General features: G+C 39.1%; 1 protein-coding gene across 3 annotated transcripts in view; it reads left to right on the top strand.

Moving 5' to 3' along the window:
* ACOT11 (acyl-CoA thioesterase 11) overlaps positions 1-24,216 on the top strand; it is a 186,857-nt gene that overhangs the window by 13,711 nt on the left and 148,930 nt on the right. For all 3 annotated transcript variants that reach the window (XM_070745972.1, XM_070745973.1, XM_070745970.1), the window contains exon 2: positions 5,777-5,880. In XM_070745972.1, the coding sequence (XP_070602073.1) occupies positions 5,803-5,880 (78 nt within the window). In that variant the 5' untranslated portion in view covers positions 5,777-5,802. The remainder of the gene's footprint in view (positions 1-5,776; positions 5,881-24,216) is intronic.

Raw genomic sequence — 24,216 nt, forward strand, 5'->3', positions numbered from 1 at the left:
GGTATAGTTTTCTGCTGACTCAAGGGTGGTTGGAGACCACTTCAACTCAGCCGTGGAGGAAATGTCAGAGATTGCCCCCAGCTGTTGCCATAATTCTTTCTCTCAGAACTTGGTCTGTTATGGGAAATCAAGAACCTGGAGTAGAGACGCTCCTTTCCTCTAAATGCAAGTAACATTAGTGCTAAAGATCAGCAAATAAAGGGAACACTGAAATAACACATCCTAGATCTGAATGAATGAAATATTCTCATGGAATACTTTGTTCTGTACAAAGTTGAATGGGCACAACAGCATGTGCAATTGACTGTCAATCAGTGTTGCTTCCTAGGTGGAAAGCTTGATTTCACAGAAGTTTGATTTATTTGGAGTTATATTGTGTTGTTTAGCACAATACACATTCACACACACCGTATTTTTCTCTCCATAAGACACATCTAACCATAAGGGGCACCTAGGTTTAGAAGAGGAGAACAATAAAAAAAAATCAGGCGGAATCTTAGAGGACCCCAGATAGGTGTCCTCTCATGTGCCAGCTCTGCCTATTGACTCCTGCATTGAGAAAATAGACAGAAGACTTGGCCAATGAAAAAGACAGAAGAAGCGGGGTTCAGCACTGTAAAAGGACCCCGTGGCCCGACTGCTATTCACTAAAGCACTGGCCCCATCCACCTTTTTTTTTGTGGTGGTGGTAGGGAGAAAGTGTATCTATCTATCTATCTATCTATCTATCTATCTATCTATCTATCTATCTATCTATCTATCTATCTATCTATCTATCTATCATCTATCTATCTATCTATCTATCTATCTATCTACTCTGTCTGTCTATCTAATCTATCTAATCTATGTAGTCTATCTGTCTGTCTGTCTGTCTAACTATCTATCTGTCTATCTGTCTGTCTGTCCGTCCGCCCGCCCGCCCGCCCGCCCGCCCGTCCGTCCGTCCGCCCGCCCGCCCACCCACCCACCCACTCAGATGTTGAAGCATTTCAAAGAGCCTTTGTGAAATTGCTCTTGATCATTTGACAGGACACTGATGTGTATTTTAGCCCAACATCTTAAGTTGGGCCAAAGCCTCCTTGGGAATCTGTTGAGCCTCATCAACTAGTTAAGTCCTGATGGAAACTCAGCGACTGATTTTTATGGCCAACTTGTTTTGTGTCAGGCCAAAACTTGTGGTGAAGATATCAAAACTAACAATGAACTGATAGCTCTTAATGCTAATGATGCTTATCTAAAGTGCACAGGATCAAGAGCTCATGCTTATTTCGAGTCCTACAAATTACAGATAGTCACTATTCTCCTCTTGAGAAGGACAATTTCTGAATTTCACAGGGGAATTGAAGCAGGAATTGTAGCCTATGTATACTTGCCTAATCTGTATATTTTGGAAGTATTGATCTGGTCATAGCTACCCTGAATTTCAACTCGGGCAAAGAGGAGGGCAAAAATTCTATTCTGAATAATTCAATTCTAATCTTGCAAATATCTTACCTAACCAGATACCATGGAAGTTTACTGCACACTCAGTTTTTCTACATCCTGGGTCTATTAAAAAAACAAAACTATTTTAAGTTAATTAAAATAAGCAAATGTGGTAGGTTGTTTCCTGCAATAAGTCACAATACTTAGTGAAGTTTGGGGGCTTTATAAGACAAAGTTGTCCCTCTTAGGAAGTAGAGAACCTTTACATGTGGATTGCTTGGAGAGATAAGACAGGGATAATATATAGTGATGGCAAACGTATGGCACAGGTGCCACAAATGGCACACGGAGCCATATCTGCTGGCATGTGAGCTGTTGCCCTAGCTCAGCTCCAATGTGCATGTGTGTGCTGACCAGCTGATTTTTGGCTCACACAGAGATTCTGGGAGGGCGTTTTTGGCTTTCATAGAACCTCCAGTGGGATGGGAGAGTGTTTTTACCCTCCACCAGCTCCATGAAAGCCTTTGGAGCCTGGGGAGGGCAAAACACGAGCCTACTGGGCCCACCAGAAGTTGGGAAACAGGCCATTTCCGACCTCCAGAGGGCCTCCGGGGGGTGGGGGCAGCTGTTTCCATCCTCCCCAAGCACTGAATTATGGGCGTGGGCACTAGCGCATGTGCGATAGCGTGCGCCCACATTCTTTCAGCACCCGAGGAAAAAAAGGTTCGCCATCACTGGCTTAGGGAGGTAAGACAGGGATAATATATAGGCTGTTTTATTTATATGTAGACACTATTTCAACTTTGCCTGGGCCAGATGAAAACACAGGAAATGTACCCTCTCCCAGAATAGTTACAGGGTTTTTTAGGATTGAACATAATAAACTTTCACAATAAAACTTTGATAAGAATTGCAAAAAAAGAGAAAGAAATACAAGATTCAGTAACAGCAAAATAAATTCAGTTGAGGAAAGTCATACCATCAATCCAGAGGGAACTCATTCTGGCTACTACTAATCAGGTAAAGGTGATTGTTTGCTATACTGGAGCAAAAGGCCTAAGATATTCAAAGAAAAATCATCGGATAAATATCTGATGGCACTACAAAGCTGTGGTCTCTCTTGCGCTCATGTTTCTATATCATCCTGTGCAATAGTCCACACAGATCTGGTCCAACGAAATCATCTCTTCAGTCTAAGAAGGAGATTAGATCAAGGTCTTGGAGATTTCAGCCTATGGCTCTTAATTATAAATGATGATTCAGTAATAGTGTTTAAGGAAAATGTACCTGTAGAGGTGAATGGAATATGGAAGTTGGTGGGACAGTGACAATATGATAATTTCATGACAACAGGTGGAATGTAAAAAAGTCCTTACAATCTCCTCCCATTTGGTTATAATGATCCATGTTCAGATATTAGGATCCATGAATGGTCTTTGGAACAATTCTAAGATTTGTGGACTTCAACTCCCAAAATTTTCCAGCCAGCATAGACTTCTGGGAGTTGAAGTCCACAAGTCTTAAAGTGGCCAAGTTTGAAGACCTCTGCTCTTGAGTGTTCTGCTGTTTCTTTAAATTAAACACCATTTTCATGGCCTGCAAACAATTTAATTTAATTTATTAGATTTGTATGCCGCCCCTCTCCGGAGACTTGGAGTGGCTCACAACAATGTAAACAAATCTAATACATTTTAAAAGCATCTAAAAACCGATTATTAACACATACCATACATAAATAATATAAACCCAGGGGCTCAGTTTCCCCATGCTTGACAACATAGGTGGTTTTCAGTTATTTATGAAAGGCAAGGAGGGTGGGGGCGGTTATGATCTCCGGGGGGAGTTGATTTCAGAGGGCTGGGGCTGCCACAGAGAAGGCTCTTCTCCTGGGGCCCGCCAGACGACATTGTTTAGTCGACGGGACCCGGAGAAGGCCAACTCTGTGGGACCTTATCGGTCGCTGGGATTCGTGCGGCAGAAGATGATTCCGATGTTTGAATTTCTGATGTTTGAATTTCATTCCAAGCCTTGAACGTTAGTTACTCTGTTATAGAAACTGCCATTTATGCTCTGCTTTATCCATTATAATGAAGGAGATATAAATGGGCTACTTTGCATATGATACAGAAATGTTTCTACCCTTGAAGTTGTTCATAACTGGCTAAACAAAACAGTGTATTTAAAATATTAACCTAACAATATGTTCAGGATGAATTCCTAGGCAAATGCAGTTGTTGATGCTGCTGTTTTTGATTTTATCTTCCCATCCTATATTCTTTAGAAAAGTTCTCACGTGAGGCCTCTGGATCAGTGCTTAATTATATGTTCCCTGTAGTTAATAGCACTTTTTCTTATTTTGTTTTCATTTTGCTTGTGGCAAATTGGTGGAATGTGTTTTTGGAACTGTTTCGGTGTACACCTAGTTTAATGGCAGACACAGTAAACCCAGTTATGAGCAACATGGAATAATGAGATATTAGAAACCTGTTATGGCAACTGCTTTCAGAGATCTGCTGCTGAATTGGTGGTAGCATTTCTAAGTGCACTTGTATTTAAACAAATAAAAAGTGGTAAACGGCTGGATTTTTGTAGAGAGCACTAGAGCCAAGAGGTTACTAGAGTTAGGAGTTCTATCTTACTCTGGAAAAGAAGAGTTTTTAATCTATCACGCTGTTCTCTGCATTAGCATAAGCTTTATGCCTTTCTTCTAAGTACTGTAATCAGTTTCCGGTCACAATTCAAAGTGTTAGTTATGACCTATAAAGCCCTACATGGCATTGAACCAGAATACCTCCGGGACCGCCTGCTGCCACACGAATCCCAGCGACCGATTAGGTCCCACAGAGTTGGCCTTTTCCAGGTCCCGTCGACAAAACAATGCGGTCTGGTGGGACCCAGGGGAAGAGCCTTCTCTGTGATGGCCCCGGCCCTCTGGAATCAGCTCCCCCTGGAGATTAGGACTGCCCCCACTCTCCTTGCCTTTCGTAAAGTTTTCAAAACTCATCTATGTCGCCAGGCATGGAGGAATTGATATATCCTTAGTTGTCTTGACTTTATGTATGGTGTGTTTGGGTTGTATGATAGTTTTTAATAGGGGTTTAAAAAACTTTTAATATTGGATTTGTATATGATGTTTTTACTTGTTGTGAGCTGCTCCGAGTCCTCGGAGAGGGGCGGCATACAAATCTAATAAATTATTATTATTATTATTATTATTATTATTATTATTATTATTACTATTACTACTATTACTATTACTATTACTATTACTATTACTATTACTATTATTATTACTATTACTATTATTATTATTATTATTATTATTATTATTATTAAATCTGTCTGGTGTTTCAAAGGTGGTTTAGGAAAACAATGTTTTGGCTAATACAATGTATGCTGGGATGTTCCTGAATTAAAGTCTTCCTGTCTTTAAGTTAGGAATGTCCTTGGAAATCCTTGGCTAACCCATCATTCTCTCAGCCTCACTATCTAGGTCCAATATAACTCTTTTTCAAACTCCAGAACAATTCTAATATAATTTTGGGAGGAGTGAAAATGAACAAACCTTTGCTTAATCCAGGCTGGGTTATTGTAATTAGAAACTGCCAGATAACCAGAATGTCATAGTTAGTATGAATATATCATACGATCTACAAAACTGTATCTTAATGTTTCTGTTGATTATAATCCGTGATAGATACATCTTCTGCAAAGTAGTCTAGGAAGTCTGCAGTAATGAGCAGCCACAATTTTTACTGCCACACTGTTCTTTGCCCCGATATTTGCAACTTTGCACTTGTTTAGGTTAAAATGCATTTGCCACTTTGTTGCCCACTCACTCAATTTCGAGAGATCCTTCTGGAGCTCCCGACAATCAGTTTCACTTTCCACTACCCAAAACAATTTAGTGTCGTCAGCAAACTTTGCTACCTCACTATTTACTTCTACATCCAGATCATTAATGAATAAATTAAAAAATAAAGATCCCAAAACTGAACTTTGGGGTACACCACTTCTCACTTCTTTCCATCCAAAGAATTGTCCATTTATTGCCACCCTTTGCTTCCTATGATTTAACCTGTTACCAATCCAAGACAAGACCTGTCCTCTAATTCCATGGCTGGAGAGCTTTTTTAGGAGTCTTTGGTGAAGGAATTTGTCAAAAGCCTTTTGAAAGTCAAGATATACAATATCAACTGGGTCCCCTTTATCTCTGTGTTTATTTACACCCTCAAAGAATTCTAACAAGTTAGTAAGACATGATTTGCCTTTGCAGAAACCATGTTGATTTTCTTTCAGCAATGCCTGTTTTTCTATGTGCCCAGTAATTCCGCTATCTTTTTGTCTGTAGATAATCACTGAGAGAAAAGAGACAAAATGTCGCAGAATAAGAAGTCGAATGGATGGTGGTTCTGGAGCAAAAAAGGTGCAAAGGCTCCGAAAAGCAGCCTTTTGGTAAGTTGCAAAAGAAGACATCAGTTGAAACCGTCCAATGATTGTACAAGCGCATTCAGCTCCCCAATGTTGTAGAATTCCAGTTTGTGTTGTCATCGCAATCTTTTTTATTTATTTATTTGTTTATTTATTCATTTGCCCAATACACAATACATATGGAAGAGAATAGACATGAAGTAATATATATAAAGATAATATGTAAAAATAGAGGAGAAGATATATGAAAGGAAGAAAATATATATGATATATGAGATCAAGGAAAGACAATTGGACAGGGGACGAAAGGCACACTAGTGCACTTACGTACGCCCCTTACTGACCTCTTAGGAACCTGGAGAGGTCAATCGTGGATAGTCTAAGGGAGAAATGTTGGGGGTTAGTGGTTGACACTACTGAATCAGGTAATGAGTTCCATGCTTCAACAACTCGATTGTTAAAGTCATATTTTTTACAGTCAGGTTTGGAGCGGTTCATATTAAGTTTGAATCTGTTGAATCTTGGCCTGAAAATGGCTGCTGCACGCCTCTTCTTCACACACACATGTGTGTGTGTGTGTGTGTGTGTTAGTACATTTTAGTATTTGACAGGAAGGTAAAAATTCTATATAAGCAATTGAAAACAACATTGAACAATTCCAGATTGTATCGATAATTTGATTTCAATATGGATTTGGGGTTCCTTTAGAAAGTATGGAAAGGTTTAATTTTGGCTGTTTTGATTTTCACGTCGTTGTGGTTTTGCTGCATAATAGTGGGAAAGAGGTAGAGAATGGAGTAAAATTCCAGGTGGAATTTGACCAGAGGCATTGTGAGTCATGTTACTAAGCTGTCTCATGATTATCATATCAGTAAAACTCTGTGTGTCTCCATCTGATAATTATCTTTTTTGGCAGGGAAAGAAGTTCTTCCTGTAGATTGGATGTCGTTTCTAACTACTATGACTATTATTGCTACTACTAGTAGTAATTGTAGTCTAGGAAGTCTGGATCCAGTTTGTATGGTTGGTGAACACAACTTTGAAAGCTTTGATACTAGTACTACTACTAGTAAGTCAGACAACTGTATAATTTTGTGACAAAATATACAGTTGCGGCTGTACCAGAGATAACAGCCATAATCTGAGAGAAGAGGAAGGGAAGCAATATGCAACATGCCAAATATAGCATTAGCATTTAGACTTATATGCAGATTCACAGTGCTTTTACAGCCGTTTCTAAGCAGTTTATAGAATCAGCCTATTGCCCCCAACAATCCTGGTCCTCATTTTGCCCACCTCAGAAAGATGGAAGGTTGAGTCAACCTTGAGCCGGTGGTGAGATTTGTACTGCTGAACTACAGCTAGAAGTTAGCTGGAGTAGCCTGCAGTGCTGCACTCTAACCACTGAGCCACCCTGGCTCAAATATAAGAAGTTGAGTGGGATGCAAGTAGTCCTTGCCTTACAACAGGCCATTTAGTGACCGCTCAAAGTTACAACAGCACTAAAAAAGGTGACATGATCATTTTTCTTACACTTACAACCAGTGGTGGGCAGCAATCGGTGGGCAGCAGCCGGTGTGCACAAGTGTGCGACTCTGGTAGGTCTGAAGCCATGCACATGCTCAACCAGTGAGATAGCGGCAATTGTTGCCATATTTTTGCTTCTGTGCATACGCGGAAGCAACTATGGGGAATTTGCCGAAATCTCACATGCACGAGCATCCTCATGGGAGCGAGATTTGGGCAAAAATTGCTACTTTTTGGCTTCCGTGCATGCACAGAAGCAAAAAAGTGGCAAAATTTGCCAAAATCTCAATGCAAACATCCTTGCGTGAGCGAGATTAGGACAAAACCGCCACTTTTTTGCTTCTGGTCATACGAAGACGCATTCACAGGGAGGTGCAAGATGCATTATCTCCGGGACCGCCTTCTGCCACACGAATCCCAGCGACCAATTAGGTCCCACAGAGTTGGCCTTCTCCGGGTCCCGTCAACTAAACAATGTCGTTTGGCAGGACCCAGGGGAAGAGCCTTCTCTGTGGCGGCCCCGGCCCTCTGGAACCAACTCCCCCCAGAGATTAGAATAGCTCCCACCCTTCTTGCCTTTCGCAAGCTTCTTAAAACCCACCTGTGTCGTCAGGCATGGGGGAATTAAAATATTCTTTCCCCCGCAGCTTCCACAATTTATGTATAGTACGTTTGTATGTATGATTGGTTTTAAATTAAGGGTTTTTAGTTTTTAGTATTGGATTGTCGCACGTTGTTTTTATTACTGTTGTTAGCTGCCCCGAGTCTACGGAGAGGGGCGGCATACAAATCCAATAAAATGAAATGAAATGAGTGCTGGTGACTGGCGGCCCATCACTGCTTACAACCGTTGCTGTATCCCTTGGTCATGTGATCAAATTTCATATTCTTGGCAAGTGACTCATAATTATGATGGATGCAGAATCCTGGGATCATATGAACTACTTTTTGCAACTTTCTGACAAGCAAAGGAGGGAGGAGGAAGCCAGATTCACTTAACAACAGTGTCACTATCTTAACAACTGCAGTGATTTATTTAGCCACTGCTGTAAGGAAGGTCATAAAATGAAGCAAAATTCACTTAAGAAATGTCTCACTCAATATCAGAAATGTTGGGCATGATTGTCGTCATACGTCGAGGACTACCTGTCAACTGTAGACTGAAATAAAATCATCCCTTGATGGGAAGAGTAGGAAGAAGTAGAATTTTTCTTGCACCTGAGAGGCAAGCTAGATGTAATAGTGGAGTCACACTTCTTCCTGTTTGGGCTTTAATTAGTATGTAAAGATTGAGGGAGCTGGCACTGGTTTCTTACAACAAGCAGAAACATGTTCATTGCCTTAAGAACTTCTGGCTCGGGGTGATAAAGACTGCGTCTTACTACTAGTAGCCTAGGAAAAATATGTAACTATTGCTACCCCATTATCTTAAAGTCCGGAATGAAAAGAGGAAGCTTGGATTTTGCATTTGTGAACTTAGCCATTGTGACTTGCAAACCTTGTTTATATTTTTATGTATTTATTCAATGTGGATATTATTTAGAGCTTAGTGTTATCACTGGATTCATCAAAGAGTGACTTATTTGACAAAACGAGTAGCCTGATGTGTGTACTCAGCCTCTATAACGTTTCCGAAGTTAGCAACTCTGTTCATAATCATGGTTTAATGGCTTTCTGTAGCAGGAGACAAACCACAGTTTTTAAGTGTAAGCAGTAATGGGCAGCCAAAATTTTTATTGCCACACTGTGGGTGTGGCTTGTTTTGTGGGTGTGGCTTAAAGGTCATGTGACTGGGTAGGAGTGGCTTGCCGGCTGTGTGATCAGGTAGGAGTGACTTGAATGATCATCATCATTCAAGTGAACTGTTAAGTCCTCGATTTACAACCTCACCAGTGTTGCTTGTTGGGGTGACAATTTGCTTCGCATTTCCCGCGCTCTCTTTCCTGGGTCACCCCCCACCTCAGGCTGGGTAGCTAGGCGAACGGGTGCTGCCAGAAGCATAAATGCTGCCAGCGCTGCTTCCATCCACGCCTTCTGCTTGCACCTCAGGTGGAAGGTGGCCGCATGAGGCTGGAGGGGAGCTGGGCAAGAGAGAGGGAAGCTTGTCCAAGGTCAGGAAGGAGGAAAGAGGAAAAAAGCAAGGAGCGAAGACACAGCAGCAGCAGCAGCAGCAGCAGGGAAATAAAGGAGAGCCGAGTTGAGATCAGTAATCCAGGAAATGACAGCCGCCGATCATCTGGAGCTGCGCATGCATCTTCATTTCCGCCGGTGGAACTGCATTCACCCCTTCCTGCCTGCTGCCCACCCCTGAGTGTAAGGCCATAAAGCAAATGTGCTTAAGACCAGATTACCTATGGGACCATCTTCTGCCCCATGTATCCCAGCAGCCCTTCAGGTCCCACAGGGCCAGCCTTCCCCCTCAACAGGTCAGAACAAGATGTTGGTGTTCAATGACCTTCCCAGGCCTATTAGCAAAGCCGTGTTTTTTGGCTGCTTTTCAGGCCATTTTTGCATGCGCCGAAGCACTGGAAACCCAAAGGCCAGCTGGCCAGCATGCACACATGCACACACATGCATACGTGTTCTGGTTTGGGCACTCGGTGCCAAAAACGTTCGCAATCACTGGCCTAAGTTATCTCTCTCTTCTCATTGCCTGGACGCCAGCACCATTGTGACTCTCAGTGGGGATCTGGATTTAATTTGCTTTTCAAAAGCTATGTCTCTGTTTGCTCATGACATTTTCTTGCTCCAATTCCACTCTGGTCCCAGCGACTGATAAAGTCCCACAGAGTTGGCCTTCTACAGGTCCCGTTGACTAAACAATGTCGTCTGGCGGGCCCCAGGGGAAGAGCCTTCTCTGTGGCGGCCCCGGCCCTATGGAACCAACTCCCCCCAGAGATCAGAACTGCCCCCACCCTCCTTGCCTTTCGTAAATTGCTCAAGACTCACCTATATCGCCAGGCATGGGGGAATTGAGACATCTCCCCCGGGCTTATATAGTTTATGTATGGTATGTTTGTGTTGTATGATTTTTAAATGAGAGGTTTTAGATAATTCTTAATATTTTGTTACATTGTATACTGTTATTATTATTGCTCTGAGCCGCCCCGAGTCTTCGGAGAGGGGCAGCATACAAATCTAATAAATTATTATTATTATTATTATTATTATTATTATTATTATTATTATTATAGTCTTTTCCAGGTTAAACTTCTCCTTCTTGAACATCATTTGTCATACCTAGGTACATTCACATTACATCAACACTCCGTGTGCTGCACTGGCTTCCTATTGGTCTCTGGTCACAATTTAAGGTGTTGGTTATTACTTATAAAGTCTTACATGACTTAGGACCAGACTATTTATGGGACTGTCTCCTGCCGCATACCTCCCAGAGACCGATTAGAACCCTCCGGGTTGGCCTTCTTTGAGTCTCGTTGACTAAGCAGTGTTGGTTGGTGGGCCTTCTCTGTGGCAACCCCGGCTCTTTGAAACCAACTACTGTCTGTACTGCCCCCACCCTACTGGCTTTCCGAAAGGCCTTGGAGACCTGGTTGTGCTGGGAGTCTTCGGTATTGATTTCCCTCAATTTTGGCCTAGACATGATTTGATTGGGATGTTTGATGGTATGACTGTAGTGATAGATTTGAGAGTTTTAAAAATTATTATTAATTGCTGTATTTTAATTATTTTATACTGTTTTACTGTTCGTTTTAATCATTTTATATTGTTATTCTGTTTTTCTTTTATTGTTGTAAGCCGCCTTTAGTCCTTAGGGAGTGGGCAGCATACAAATGTAATAAAATAAAATAAAAAAAACAAATGAATATGTTCAGAAAGCTCTTTTCCTTATGTATAAAAAGATAGATTTGCTCCTTAGAAAAACTATTGTTGAGCCAAAGGGTGGTGGAACAAGGCGAAAAATAGTTATGTTCACTTTATTTCCATGTTTAGTGTTACTTTCCTTCTAGTTTTAAAGCTGGCGCAAATATCAAGCCAGTAATTGGAAACCATTTGAAATGTTATCCAACTTTCTATGTAAAATGTAAGGAGGCAACTGGATTTTCTGGTTTTTCTTTGAAGACATTTTGCTTCTCATCTTCAAAGAAAAACCAGAAAGTCAAATGGCCTCTTGAAAAAGCATCTTCGGGACAACCATGACTTGGATGACCAAGAATCTCCTTAGACATACAATGTAAAGATTTAACCTAAGTTTCTCCCTTTTGATGTCAGGCTTGCTGTACTAGAATTATATTTTGGCATGTCCTCAATTAGCTGTCTCAGGGGACAAAACACTTGCTAAATATGGCTAAGTATAAAAAAAAACTGCTTTAAAAAAAATTAATACTCTCAAATGAATATATTATTAATATTCCACTTAACCTATGACTAGTCTGAAAGTGTTTTATTTTCCCTAGTACGAGATGTACCTTTGGCTGCTTATGGTTTACTTCTTTTTCCTTTCTCTCAATTTGCCTATTTCATTCTGGGATGTAACAATTTTTTTTTAACCAGCTCTCAAGGTTCTTTAAGAAATTTCATCTTTGAATTGTAGCTCCAAACTCTACTTTTGTAGCCCCGACGTTTCCCAGAATTGCAACCCCAATGACATTCTGAAACAAATAACCGATATCCATTGTTACAATATTCTGCATTTTTTAACCAAATAATCCCAAAATAGGTGCATAAGATTTATGATAATATATTGTAATTGTTTTTCATTAATACTCTTCCTTTTAGTTAGGCTGCTTAGTAGTACTTTTTCTATAGGTTTTAAATGCTGGAAAAAATTATGAAAGCATAACACCCACCACAAAATGTTAGGGGATGGGCAGCCCATCACGCTTGTAATATATTGCACATGTTTTAAAAACAAAGCCCTAAATATATTGATATGGAGACTGGCTTGAGCTAATTCTTCTCTACTTTAGGAATAACTGGTGTCAATATTTCTCTTATTTGGTGTCAATATTTTCTCTTATTTGGTATAAAAAATAGTATGTTGGGGGGTTTTTGCTCTCTTGGAATAAGGGGCCATGAAAGTGAGAGGTTTTTCCCCCCTGCTGTTTTACATTTTTAAAATAGTAACATTAATAATCCTTAGTAATATAGACTTTAAACTACTGTATTAGGAAAAATGATGTGTTTGGAAGAAATAAAATAAAGCTAATTAAAAGAAAATAAAACCAAACATCATAAAAATAGAAAACAAAAATAAAATAGAAAAATAGTTTATAAAAAAATAATTCAGCAATAAAACACAATAAAGGAGAATAAATAAATATGCAACAATAAAGGGGAATATTTATAACTGAGGTTTGAAATGTGGGGTCCTTGGTGCTTGCTAAGCTTGGTTGTTTTCTTTCAGATGTTTCATTACCCAAACTAAGTAACATTCATTAGTGCACAATATACAACAATTAATATTTCCAGATTTTTCTCCTTTTCTTTGAGGCAAAGGCTTAAATTTATAGGCATTCAAATCATTGAGGTTTCATTTTTAAACATGGATTTAAGCCTAGACTACACAAGATCATATTGCCTAATCTTGCCTCATGGTTAAAACAAAGCCAGTTGACAAATTATGGTATTTTAATGTTGTATTTAAACCCCTTATGTCTGTAGACCATGAAAAGAAATCCCTTGTTTTTCTGAGAAGAATGAGGAATGCATTAGAAACACTCAAATAGTAATTTCGCCAACTTTACTTTTGTGTTGGAATGATCACAGAGCAGAAGGTTTGGTCTTGGGAAGGATGATAGTGAAAATGTCAAAAACAATGGAAAGAGTCTGTGTGATATGTGGAATTCCTCTCAGTTGCTGAAAATACAATGTTTAGTGTCTTAGGAGCCTTCAGTATGAAGGTCAAATATTTCAAACTTCTCAGACTTATGCAAAAGTAGTGAGATTCAATTTTTTTTACTACCGGTTCCGTGGATGTGGCTTGGTGGGTGTAACATGGGTTTGATGGGCACGGCAAGGGAAGGATACTGCAAAATCCCAATTTCCTCCCAATCAGCTGGGACTTGGGAGGCAGAGAGTAGATGGGGGTGGGGCCAATCGGATATGGTATTTACCAGTTCTGTGAACTATTCAAAAATTCCGCTACTAGTTCTCCAGATCTGCTGAAACCTACTTCTGCTGTGCAACTAACAGACCAAAAGTATTTATTTTCCATTATTGTTTTTCTGATTTGGATGTTTTAGAATACAGAATATTCAGTGATGGGCTGCCAAAATTTTTACTGCCACACTGTGGGCGTGGCTTATTTTGGGAATGTGGCTTGCTGGCCATGTGACCAGGTGGGAGTGGCTTGACAATCATGTGACCAGGGGCTGGCTTAAAGGTCATGTGACTGGTTGGGAGTGGCTTTACTGACCAAGATAAGTTTTGAAATAGGTGCTTGGACTCTTTTTCAGTTGATTAAGTCATGTTATTTGAATAGCCACAAAAAAGGACAAATGATAGACAGCATTATTTGTTGAGAAGCACAGTAACATTTTATGGTTTTGTACAGGTTCAATATGATAACAAATTAGGCAAGTAGCTCAATTTTCTTTAACTGGTATAAAAATTCAGATCTAGATAATGATTAAAATGTTTAAAGCGTTTTGGGGTAAAAACATGCTATTTAGTTGTTTCCTATTCTAAACATAATTAAGGATCATACTAAGTGTCTAGAGAAGGAAAGATAATAAAAAAACTATTAAGTATTCAATAAATAGTGCATAAACATACCACCCCCACTGTGCCATCTCCCCCCCCCATGGGGGTAGAAGCCCATTACTGAAAATATCCTTCTGCAGAGGTGAACCTCTGGATTTCAGTGGAAATGAGCAAGTCTGAAGCAAAAGAGGTTGAGATTTTATTTCCTGGCACATATGAACATGACTCTCCATGAACCATTGCTTTCTTTTTTCCCCTCTTGTTAGAGGATGCTGGCCCCAGAGCTGTCCATTTGGTGCTTATCACACTTAAAGCAAACTTCACAGCAGAAACAAATGCTTTGAAGAACAGGAAATATGCCTAAGAGAGAAGCAGTGAGGGGCCTGCAGGAACTGGAATTATGATGTCAAACTCACACAATCCTTACAAATTAGAGCCTTGGGAAGCTTACTGACCCATAACTGTATACTACTTTCTCGCCTGTGCGATTTCGAGTCTATGGCCGAGGCTTCAGTCCCACGGTAGATGCACGAGGATAGTCTGCTTAAATCAATGTACAGGTTCAAAAAGTTTTCAGTGGGATCCTGTCCTCAGCGCAAAGCACGTTAGAACTTCAATGGGCCAACCCAATAAGCCTTAGTTAGGTTTAAATTCAGAGATTGGAACTGAACCATTGCACTAGACATAATTCATTGAATTAACCACAATTTGCTGGCTGCACCATAATTTTTAAAATGCTACTTAAATTTGTTCTTTCTCTTTTTTTTTTATTCTGCCCTGCTAAAAAATCTGCCAGTTTGGGGATGAGGAATATATGCTCTAGAACAATGATTTTCAACCTTTTTTGAGCCGCGGCACAGTTTTTACATTTACAAAATCCCGGGGCGCACCACTAACCAAAATGACACAAAATGACATTCTAACACAGTACGTATTATACATATAGTTAATAATATAGTTTCTAAATGTATTTATACTCAGTGTGAAACCTGGGCCTGTTTCGATGAACACAAAAGGGCAGGAATGGTAGAAAGACACACACGAAGCTCTTCCTCAGTCTCTCTCTGTTTTTAGTTTTTATCTCCGTCAAGCTTGAGAAGATCAGCTCAAATAGATATGTGGTTGAAAATAGGAGCAATCTTTGTTGGTCAGAATGGGAAACTCCTTGGCGACAGATAACCAAAAACTGTCCAAAGAAGATCAGCAAACTTTAGCTTTAAATCATGATTAGAAATCGGGACCACGGGGAGGAGTAGCAGCTTCAACTACTCGCCATGGCCACACAATGACAAGGGCGCGGCAGCCTGAGCGGGGACCTTCCTGGGTGTGGATGAGAGGCGGCCTGCTATTGGTTCATCACTAGTGGTCGGGATGAATCCTAGAAGGTGATTGGTCAATGAACGTTCCCTGTACCTCCACTCTTCCTGTCGCTGATAGCTGGAGGGATTGTGAGGGGAATGTTTATGTTTGGATGGAGGCGGCTAGTGGCGGGCTGGAGAGGGGCAGCATACAAATCTAATAAAAATAAAAATAAAAATAAAAATAAAAATAAAAATAAAAATAAAAATAAAAATAAAAATAAAAATAAAAATAAAAATAAAAATAAAAATAAAAATAAAAATAAAAATAAAAATAAAAATAAAAATAAAAATAAAAATAAAAATAAAAATAAAAATAAAAATAAATAAATAGCCTCCGCGGGCCGTAGTTTAATTTCCCCACGGCACACCTGACCATGTCTCATGGCACACTGGTTGAAAAACACTGCTCTAGAAGAGCCCCCCCCTTTGTGGACAAATAGAAACTCTACATTTTGGTGGAGGGGTATGAATGCTGTCTGGTGGTGGGCACATTGAACACTGAGCACATTGTTTTATGTTTTGTGAATGTTTTCTTGTTATAAAAATCAGTAAAAACATTTAATTAAAAAAAAGCTAGTTAAAAGTGACTATGGGAAGTTTTGAATTTTCCTATTATTTAAGATTCTTTTCTTTTTTTTGGTAAATGTAGGCACCCCCCTGGATTTGCTCCACCACAGTAGTTGTTCCTAAGAGCATTTGCAAGCTTTTAAATTGCTAGATTGGCAGGAGCTGGGGAGGGGACAGGAGCTCACCCCATCATTTGGTGCTTGAGTCTCAAACATGGCCTGCAGGCTTTCCGGTCAATAAGCCCAGTGACTTAACTGCTGAGCCACCACTCCACACCTCTGTTGATATAGCTTACTCAATTTAACTCATTGTGTCTCCTGGTTTACCCAGGGTGGCTGACCAGTCCACATAACGTAAAGTTGTCAAGCTTGAAAAACACTGCTAAGGAATGCGAAATAGCAAAGCTGTGTGATCTATTAAGTTTCTCATAGGAGTCCTTGGAGCTCTCTGAGCTTTCTTGCTTTCTTGCAGAAGTTTCATTACTTTGACTAGGTAAGATAATCAGTGCTAGTCAAGGAGTAGTGTCTGCTGTCAGATTATATTCAGGTGTCTTCTTTGTCTCAGTGGGTTGGGGTGGTTTTAGATATTCTTTGGTTGGGATGTTTATTGATGGCTCTTTGGCAGTCTCTTGATTGGGGTACTGCTTGCTTTATTGTTGGCCTGAGGTTAACTTTGAAGTTTATCTATGTTGAGTTGAGTGCTAAGTACTGGTGCAGAAATTTCTTTTTCTCTTTTGGATTAGTTCATTGTCTCTTTTGCATAGTCCATGGATATTGATGTTGTTCTTGTGGTTGTTGTGGTTATTACTATTATTATTACTATTATTATTATTATTATTATTATTATTATTATTATTATTATTATGTCAGTACAACACAGCAAACAAGATCACTATGCTGGATTTCGTATTTCATCACCAGTCGGGCGCTTCCCAGGCACCTAGGACTGCGTGATGTAGCGGCGAATTATGTTTGCCAATCCCAGTAAAGCGGCCTTTTGCAATTGACAGATGGAGATTTTGTCAATTCCCATGGCTTTCAAATGTCCGCTGAGATCCTTTGGCACGGCGCCCAGCGTGCCAAGTACCACTGGGACCACTTTCACTGGCTTATGCCAGAGTCGTTGCAGCTCGATTTTTAGATCTTCATATTTCACTAATTTCTCTAGCTGCTTCTCCTCAATTCTGCTGTCTCCTGGGATTGCGATGTCGATAATCCATACTTTCTTTTTCTCCACGATCACAATGTCTGGTGTGTTATGCTTCAGAATTTGGTCAGTCTGAAGTTGGAAGTCCCACAATAATAATAATAATAATAATAATAATAATAATAATAATAATAACAACAACAACAACAACAACAACAACAATAATAATAATTATTATTATTAATTAGATTTGTATGCTGCCCTTCTCCGAAAACTTGGCGCGGCTCACATGGTAAATATAAAAACACAGCATACTTTGTTTTAATGTTGTTAATGTCTATGTATCTATTGATGGCTGATTTGTCAGAGTGCCAAATTTCTAGCAATTATCTGACATTTTTGGACTTGGCCTGGTCTAGGATTGTCACATTTCCCCTATTGAAACCAGTGAAGGGCTACCAAAATTTTTACTACCACACTGTGGGTTTGGCTTATGCAGGAGGCCCTGCATTTTCTTTCAACATCTTTCAGTGCAAATTGGATGCTCTGTGGTGCCCCCTGGGTCTGGGCAGTAGGCAGTTACCCCTGATTGAAACTATGGGTAAATTAGTCGGTATGTTGTGAAATTAAAGAGTTTCTCGTAGTTTCGCTACTTTTTTTTTAAAAAAAATTTATTTTGTCCAATACACAATGAAGGTTATAGAGGATATACTCGTAGTAAAATATATCAGAGAAAGAATAGAAGAGATATAGGAATAAAATATAGGAATAAAATATATCAATGAAAGAATAGAGAAAGGATATAGGAATAGAAGAAAAGATATATGAGATATAGGACAGGGGACAGAAGACACACTAGTGCACTTATGCACGCCCCTTACTGACCTCTTAGGAATCTGGTGAGGTCAACTGTGGCTTTCGACAATCTAAATTGGGGATTTATGATAGAATTAATAAAACATATGAAATTTGGTGCCAAATTTATAAGAATGATCGAGACAATTTACCAGAAACAACACACAAGAATAGCAATAAATGGAGATTTAACCGATAGAATTCAGATTGAAAAAGGAGTTCGGCAAGGCTGCCCACTTTCCCCATTATTATATATTCTTACTACAGAAACCATGCTAAGACAAATCAGAGCCAACTCTAAAATAAGAGGATTAAAAACCAAAGGACAAGAGTTTAAATTACAGGCTTATGCTGATGATTTGGCCTTGATACTAGAAAACCCACTGGAATCGGGGAAACTTATTATGAAAGAGGTGGAGGATTTCGGCGAGGTAGCAGGTTTAAAAATAAATATGCAAAAAACCAAAATTATAACCAAAAATATGACAAAAGAGCAGGAAAATGATCTGGAAGAAATTTTGAAAATTAAAATAGTCAAAATAGTCAAATATTTGGGGATCTTACTTACAAAAAAATGTAGTACTATTAAAGAAAATAACTACGAAAGATTATTAAAGACAACTGAAAAACAATTAAAAGATTGGGACAAGTTGCAAATTTCACTACTAGGTAGAATTGCAACAATCAAAATGTCAATACTGCCGAAATTCTTGTACCTCTTTCAAACAATTCCAACAAAATTAAATAACGACTTCTTCAACAGACTGAATAAAATCACTTCCAAATTCATATGGAACAACAAAAGACCCAGGATCAGATTAAAATGGCTACAAGATAGAACCAAACAAGGAGGTTTGGGGTTACCGGACTTTAAGATTTACCATTTATCATGCAACTTGTTATGGATAAAAGACTGGATAGAGCTTAAAGCAGAGAGAACATTAGCTCTAGAAGGCCACGACTTACTCTCCGGCTGGCACAATATGCTATGGAATCAGCACCAAAAGATTCCGACTTACTTTAAAAATCACATGATCAGAGATGTTTTAATAACAACATGGCTTAAATTAAAAAAAGATCATTATACAAAAATACCTAGATGGTATTCCGGTCTGGAAGCTCTGACCCACCCAAACACTATAGAATTAAAAAATATGATAACTTATAACCACTTATTAAATATAGAAGGAAATATAAAAACGAAGGAAGAGTTAGCAGAACAGAATATAACCTTGAACTGGTGGCCATATAGGCTAATATTTTCAAAATGGCAAAAAGACACTAAAAAAGAAGGAATAGCAGCACACAACACTCCCCTTGACAAACTAATATTAGGAAGTGGAAAAAATTTTATTACAAGAATATACAGTTATTTATTAATGTATGAAATGGAAACGGAAATATCTAAAGACCCAATGACCAGCTGGGCAAAGAACTTTGGCTATAATATCCATATAGAACAATGGGAGACAATCTGGAATAAAAATTACAAAATTACGAAGTCAGTATCATTCAAAGAAAACATCATAAAAATGTTCTACAGGTGGCATATGTCGCCATCAAGACTAGCACAGATTTTTCCTAAAACCAGACCAAATTGCTGGAGGTGTTCAAATCCGTCGGGAACCTTTTTCCATATTTGGTGGAGCAGTCCAAAGATAAAAAAATTATGGACTAAAATAAAACATTGGATATTCGAAATTACGGGCACCAATCTACCACTCAAGCCAGAGACCTTCCTACTGGGAATAATAGATACAAAAATAAAAAAAACAGATTATCACATAATCCAACACATTATAACAGCAAGCAGAATAGCAATAGCTCAAAACTGGAAAAGGGAGGAGGTACCATTAGACAGAGAAATAATTAAAAAAATATTTGACTGCGCCGAATATGATTCCTTAACACAAAAACTGAAAGATAATAAAGAAACAGAAAACATAACCACATGGGATAAGTTCTATAACTGGATCAAGGAAAGGGAGAGAGAGACAGAAACGAAGGGAAACTGAGTAAAAGAGAACAAATCACAAAGGGATCAGGAATGAAGAGAAAGGAGAAGAACAAGATAAAACAACTTATTTGATTGCTCACTGATATCCTTTTACTTAGTTATTCAATATTAAGAAATATACCAGAAACATAACAATCAGAATTTTAAACATTACACTTAGAAAAGGAAGTACTAGACTAATAGATTAAACAAATCTTAAGAAATAGGATTCCGCTGAAAGTACAACCGGAAAAATGAAATACAAATATAACTGCAGGTTGGCAGAGGGGGGGGGGAGGGAAAAGGGGCGTTCTACGTTTATTGTTAGTGTTGAATGTGGTTTGTTCGACCTTAATGAAATTAACAATTAGACGCATATGATAAGAACAACCTGTCCTGTTCATACTGTTTTGTATCGTTTTTGTGTATAGTTTTGTATATAATCAATAAATATTATTTTTTAAAAAAATAAAAACACAGCATACTTTGTTTTAATGTTGTTAATGTCTATGTATCTATTGATGGCTGATTTGTCAGAGTGCCAAATTTCTAGCAATTATCTGACATTTTTGGACTTGGCCTGGTCTAGGATTGTCACATTTCCCCTATTGAAACCAGTGAAGGGCTACCAAAATTTTTACTACCACACTGTGGGTTTGGCTTATGCAGGATGCCCTGCATTTTCTTTCAACATCTTTCAGTGCAAATTGGATGCTCTGTGGTGCCCCCTGGGTCTGGGCAGTAGGCAGTTACCCCTGATTGAAACTATGGGTAAATTAGTCGGTATGTTGTGAAATTAAAGAGTTTCTCATAGTTTCGCTACTTTTTTAAAAAAAATATTTATTTTGTCCAATACACAATGAAGGTTATAGAGGATATACTCGTAGTAAAATATATCAGAGAAAGAATAGAAGAGATATAGGAATAAAATATTCCGAGTCTTCGGAGAGGGGCGGCATACAAATCTAAGTAATAAATAAATAATAAATAAATAAATATAGGAATAAAATATATCAATGAAAGAATAGAGAAAGGATATAGGAATAGAAGAAAAGATATATGAGATATAGGACAGGGGACAGAAGACACACTAGTGCACTTATGCACGCCCCTTACTGACCTCTTAGGAATCTGGTGAGGTCAACTGTGGATAGTCTAAGGGCAAAATGTTGGGGGTTAGGGGACACTACAGAGTCCGGTAATGAGTTCCACGCTTCAACAACTTGATTACTAAAGTTGTATTTTTTAAGTCACGTTTGGAGCGCTTATTATTAAGTTTGAATCTGTTGTGTGCTCTTCTGTTGTTGTGACTGAAGCTGAAGTAGTCATTGACAGGCAGGACATTGCAGCATATAATCTTGTGGGCAATACTTAGATCATGTTTAAGGCATTGTAGTTCTAAGCTTTCTAGACCCAGCATTCTGTAAAATATTCTGTTTCGAGTGGAGGAATGAAAGGCTCTTCTGGTGAAGTATCTTTGGACATTTTCGAGGGTGTTAATGTCCAAGATGCAGTATGGGTTCCAAACAGATGAGCTGTATTCAAGGATGGGTCTGGTGAAAGTTTTGTAAGCTCTGGTAAGTAGTGTGAGATTGCCAGAGCAGAAGCTATGTAGGATTAGGTTAACAACTCTTGAAGCCTTCTTATCGATGTTGTTGCAGTGGGCTTTGGCACTTAGGTCTTTTGTTATTAGTATTCTGAGGTTTTTAACCAAGTGGGGGTTATCTGTGATAATTTGTTTATTCAGTTTGTATTTGGAATTCTGATTTTTTTTGCCGATGTGCAGGACAGAGCATTTGCTTGTTGAGATTTGGAGTTGCCATGTGTTAGACCAATCAGAGACAAAGTCTAGGTCTTTTTGGAGAGTAGTTGTGTTATCGGTGGTGTTGAAGAGTTTTACATCATCAACGAAAAGAACACGGTTGCTTGTGATGAGATCGCAAAGGTCATTGATGTAGAGAATGAAGAGCGTTGGTCCTTGGGGAACACTGCTTTTAACAGGGAGAGGGGTGGATATGGTACTTCCCAGTCTTGCCATCGTCCAGCATTTGATGGCAAAGGACTTATAAAAGGGAAAGTAACCCAGCACTTCTCAATCTCACAGTTGTTTATTTGTTAGATTTATATTCCCTCTTTCCTCCAGGAGCTCAAAACATGAGATACAGTGCAATGATGACATGACCTTGTTTGATAATGAAATGTCTACGAGAAAACCACTAAGTTCAGAGAATACCAAGGCCCCACAATTCAACCCTGAGTTTATTTTTATTTTATTTATTTATTTGTTTATTTGTTTGTTTGTTTGTTTGTTTGTCATACAAATATAGTATTGTATTGTAGTATGTTTAACATAATATAAGTATAAAGTAGAGATAGAAAAGATAAAAAATACATTAGGATGGGGATGGTAGGCACAAAGGTGCACTTATGCATGCCCCTTACAAACCTCTTAGAAAAGCGGGGAGATCTATCGTAGATAATATAAGGTTGAAGATTTTGGGATTGGGGGAAGAAACAATAGAGTTCGGTAGTGAATTCCAAGCGTTGACCACTCTATTGCTGAAATCGTATTTTCTGCAGTCTAGTTTGGAGCAATTTACATTTAGTTTGTGTCTATTGCGTGCTCTTGTGTTGTTGTTGTTAAAGGTGAAGTAGTCGCTAACAGGGAGTACCTTGTAATGTATGATTTTCTGAACAACAGTTAAATCAGTTTGGAGACGCCGTAGCTGTAAATTTTCTAAACATAGTAATTGAAGTCTGGAGGAATAAGGTAATCTGTTGCTTGAGAAGGAGTGGAGGACTCTTCTTGTGAAGTATTTATGGACTCCTTCAATTGTATTAATGTCTGTTATGCAGTGTGGATTCCATACAGGTGAGCTATATTCAAGAATTGGTCTGACAAACCTTATCTTCTATTGGAGTGACAAACCTTCTCTTCTATCGACATTACAGGTATACATAATCTCCATTTTATATTTACAATACCAAATTTGTTAGGTAGGTATGACTGGAAGAACAAGCGGGATGGAGAATTCTGAGAGTTGAAGACACTAGTCAGTTGCTGCTCGTTCGGACTACTTTGCTCGAACTGGTGGTGGAAACCTGGCTGGCCACACCCTTAAACCTGTCCTCCGGTCACTGCTCCTTGAAAGTGGCTGGCAAAGAACACTCTGTGCATACGCAAAGGCTTCTACATATGCACAAAGAGTCATTTCCCTGATGTGATGTAGGGCAAAATCAGGGGTGGGCTACTGTCTGGACGGAGGGGGGGGGAACAGGACACAGTGGGGTAGCAAAAATGGAGCTCCACCCCAGAGCACCCAATTTGCACTAAAAGATGTTGAAAGAAAATGCAGGGGATCCTGCATAAGCCACACCCACAGTGTGGTAGTATAAAGTTTGGTAGCCCTTCACTGGGCAAAATGCACACTTCTGACGCAATGCGAACCAGTAGGGAAGGTAAATGGAACCCTGGTTGAAGAGGATACATCTTCATGGTGCCAAGGATGAGGAACAATGATCTGTTGACTTCATGATGATTAAGACAATGACTTCCTTCAGCCGAGTTCCCGTTCTGGTGATACATAAGTGCTCCCATGTAGTTTTATTGGCAAGAGTACAGCAATGGTTTGTCATTGTCTTCTTCCAGGATATTTTTTTTTCCAGTTTCCCAATCTTAGAGAACACTTCTGAGAATTCCTAGTCAGACAGTGTTTCCGAGATCAGCCCATATTATTTTCAATAGGCAGGGTAACACTGGAAAGTTGGATGAAGCTTTGTCTGGTACACAAATAGGATTAGGGTTTTCGGTTTACCCTGGGGATTTTCTTTTGTTTCTTTAAAAGATTTTTGTTTTTAAAACCAGATAGCCCTATTTTCAAGATTAAGATTGAAAGGTTTCGTGCTTTTCCTTGTCTCAGAATAATAGAAAAGTTTAGGGAATGTTCAGAAGACATTCTGGAGCCACAAAATGAAACCTGGGCAGTACTTTTGAGCTAGGGGCCTCAATAGCCCACCTTTGAACAAAATGATAATCCTGGAACAAGGGTTATTACAAATCATGGTTGACATACTGAATGGAAGTGCTACAATTCCTGAGTAAAAGATAGAACCATAGAAACATAGGAGATTGACGGCAGAAAAAGACCTCATGGTCCATCTAGTCTGCCCTTATATAGTTTCCTGTATTTTATCTTAGGATGGATATATGTGTATCCCAGGCATGTTTAAATTCAGTTACTA

The sequence above is a fragment of the Erythrolamprus reginae genome, chromosome 3 (genome assembly GCF_031021105.1).
Source record: "Erythrolamprus reginae isolate rEryReg1 chromosome 3, rEryReg1.hap1, whole genome shotgun sequence".
NCBI lineage: Eukaryota > Metazoa > Chordata > Lepidosauria > Squamata > Dipsadidae > Erythrolamprus > Erythrolamprus reginae.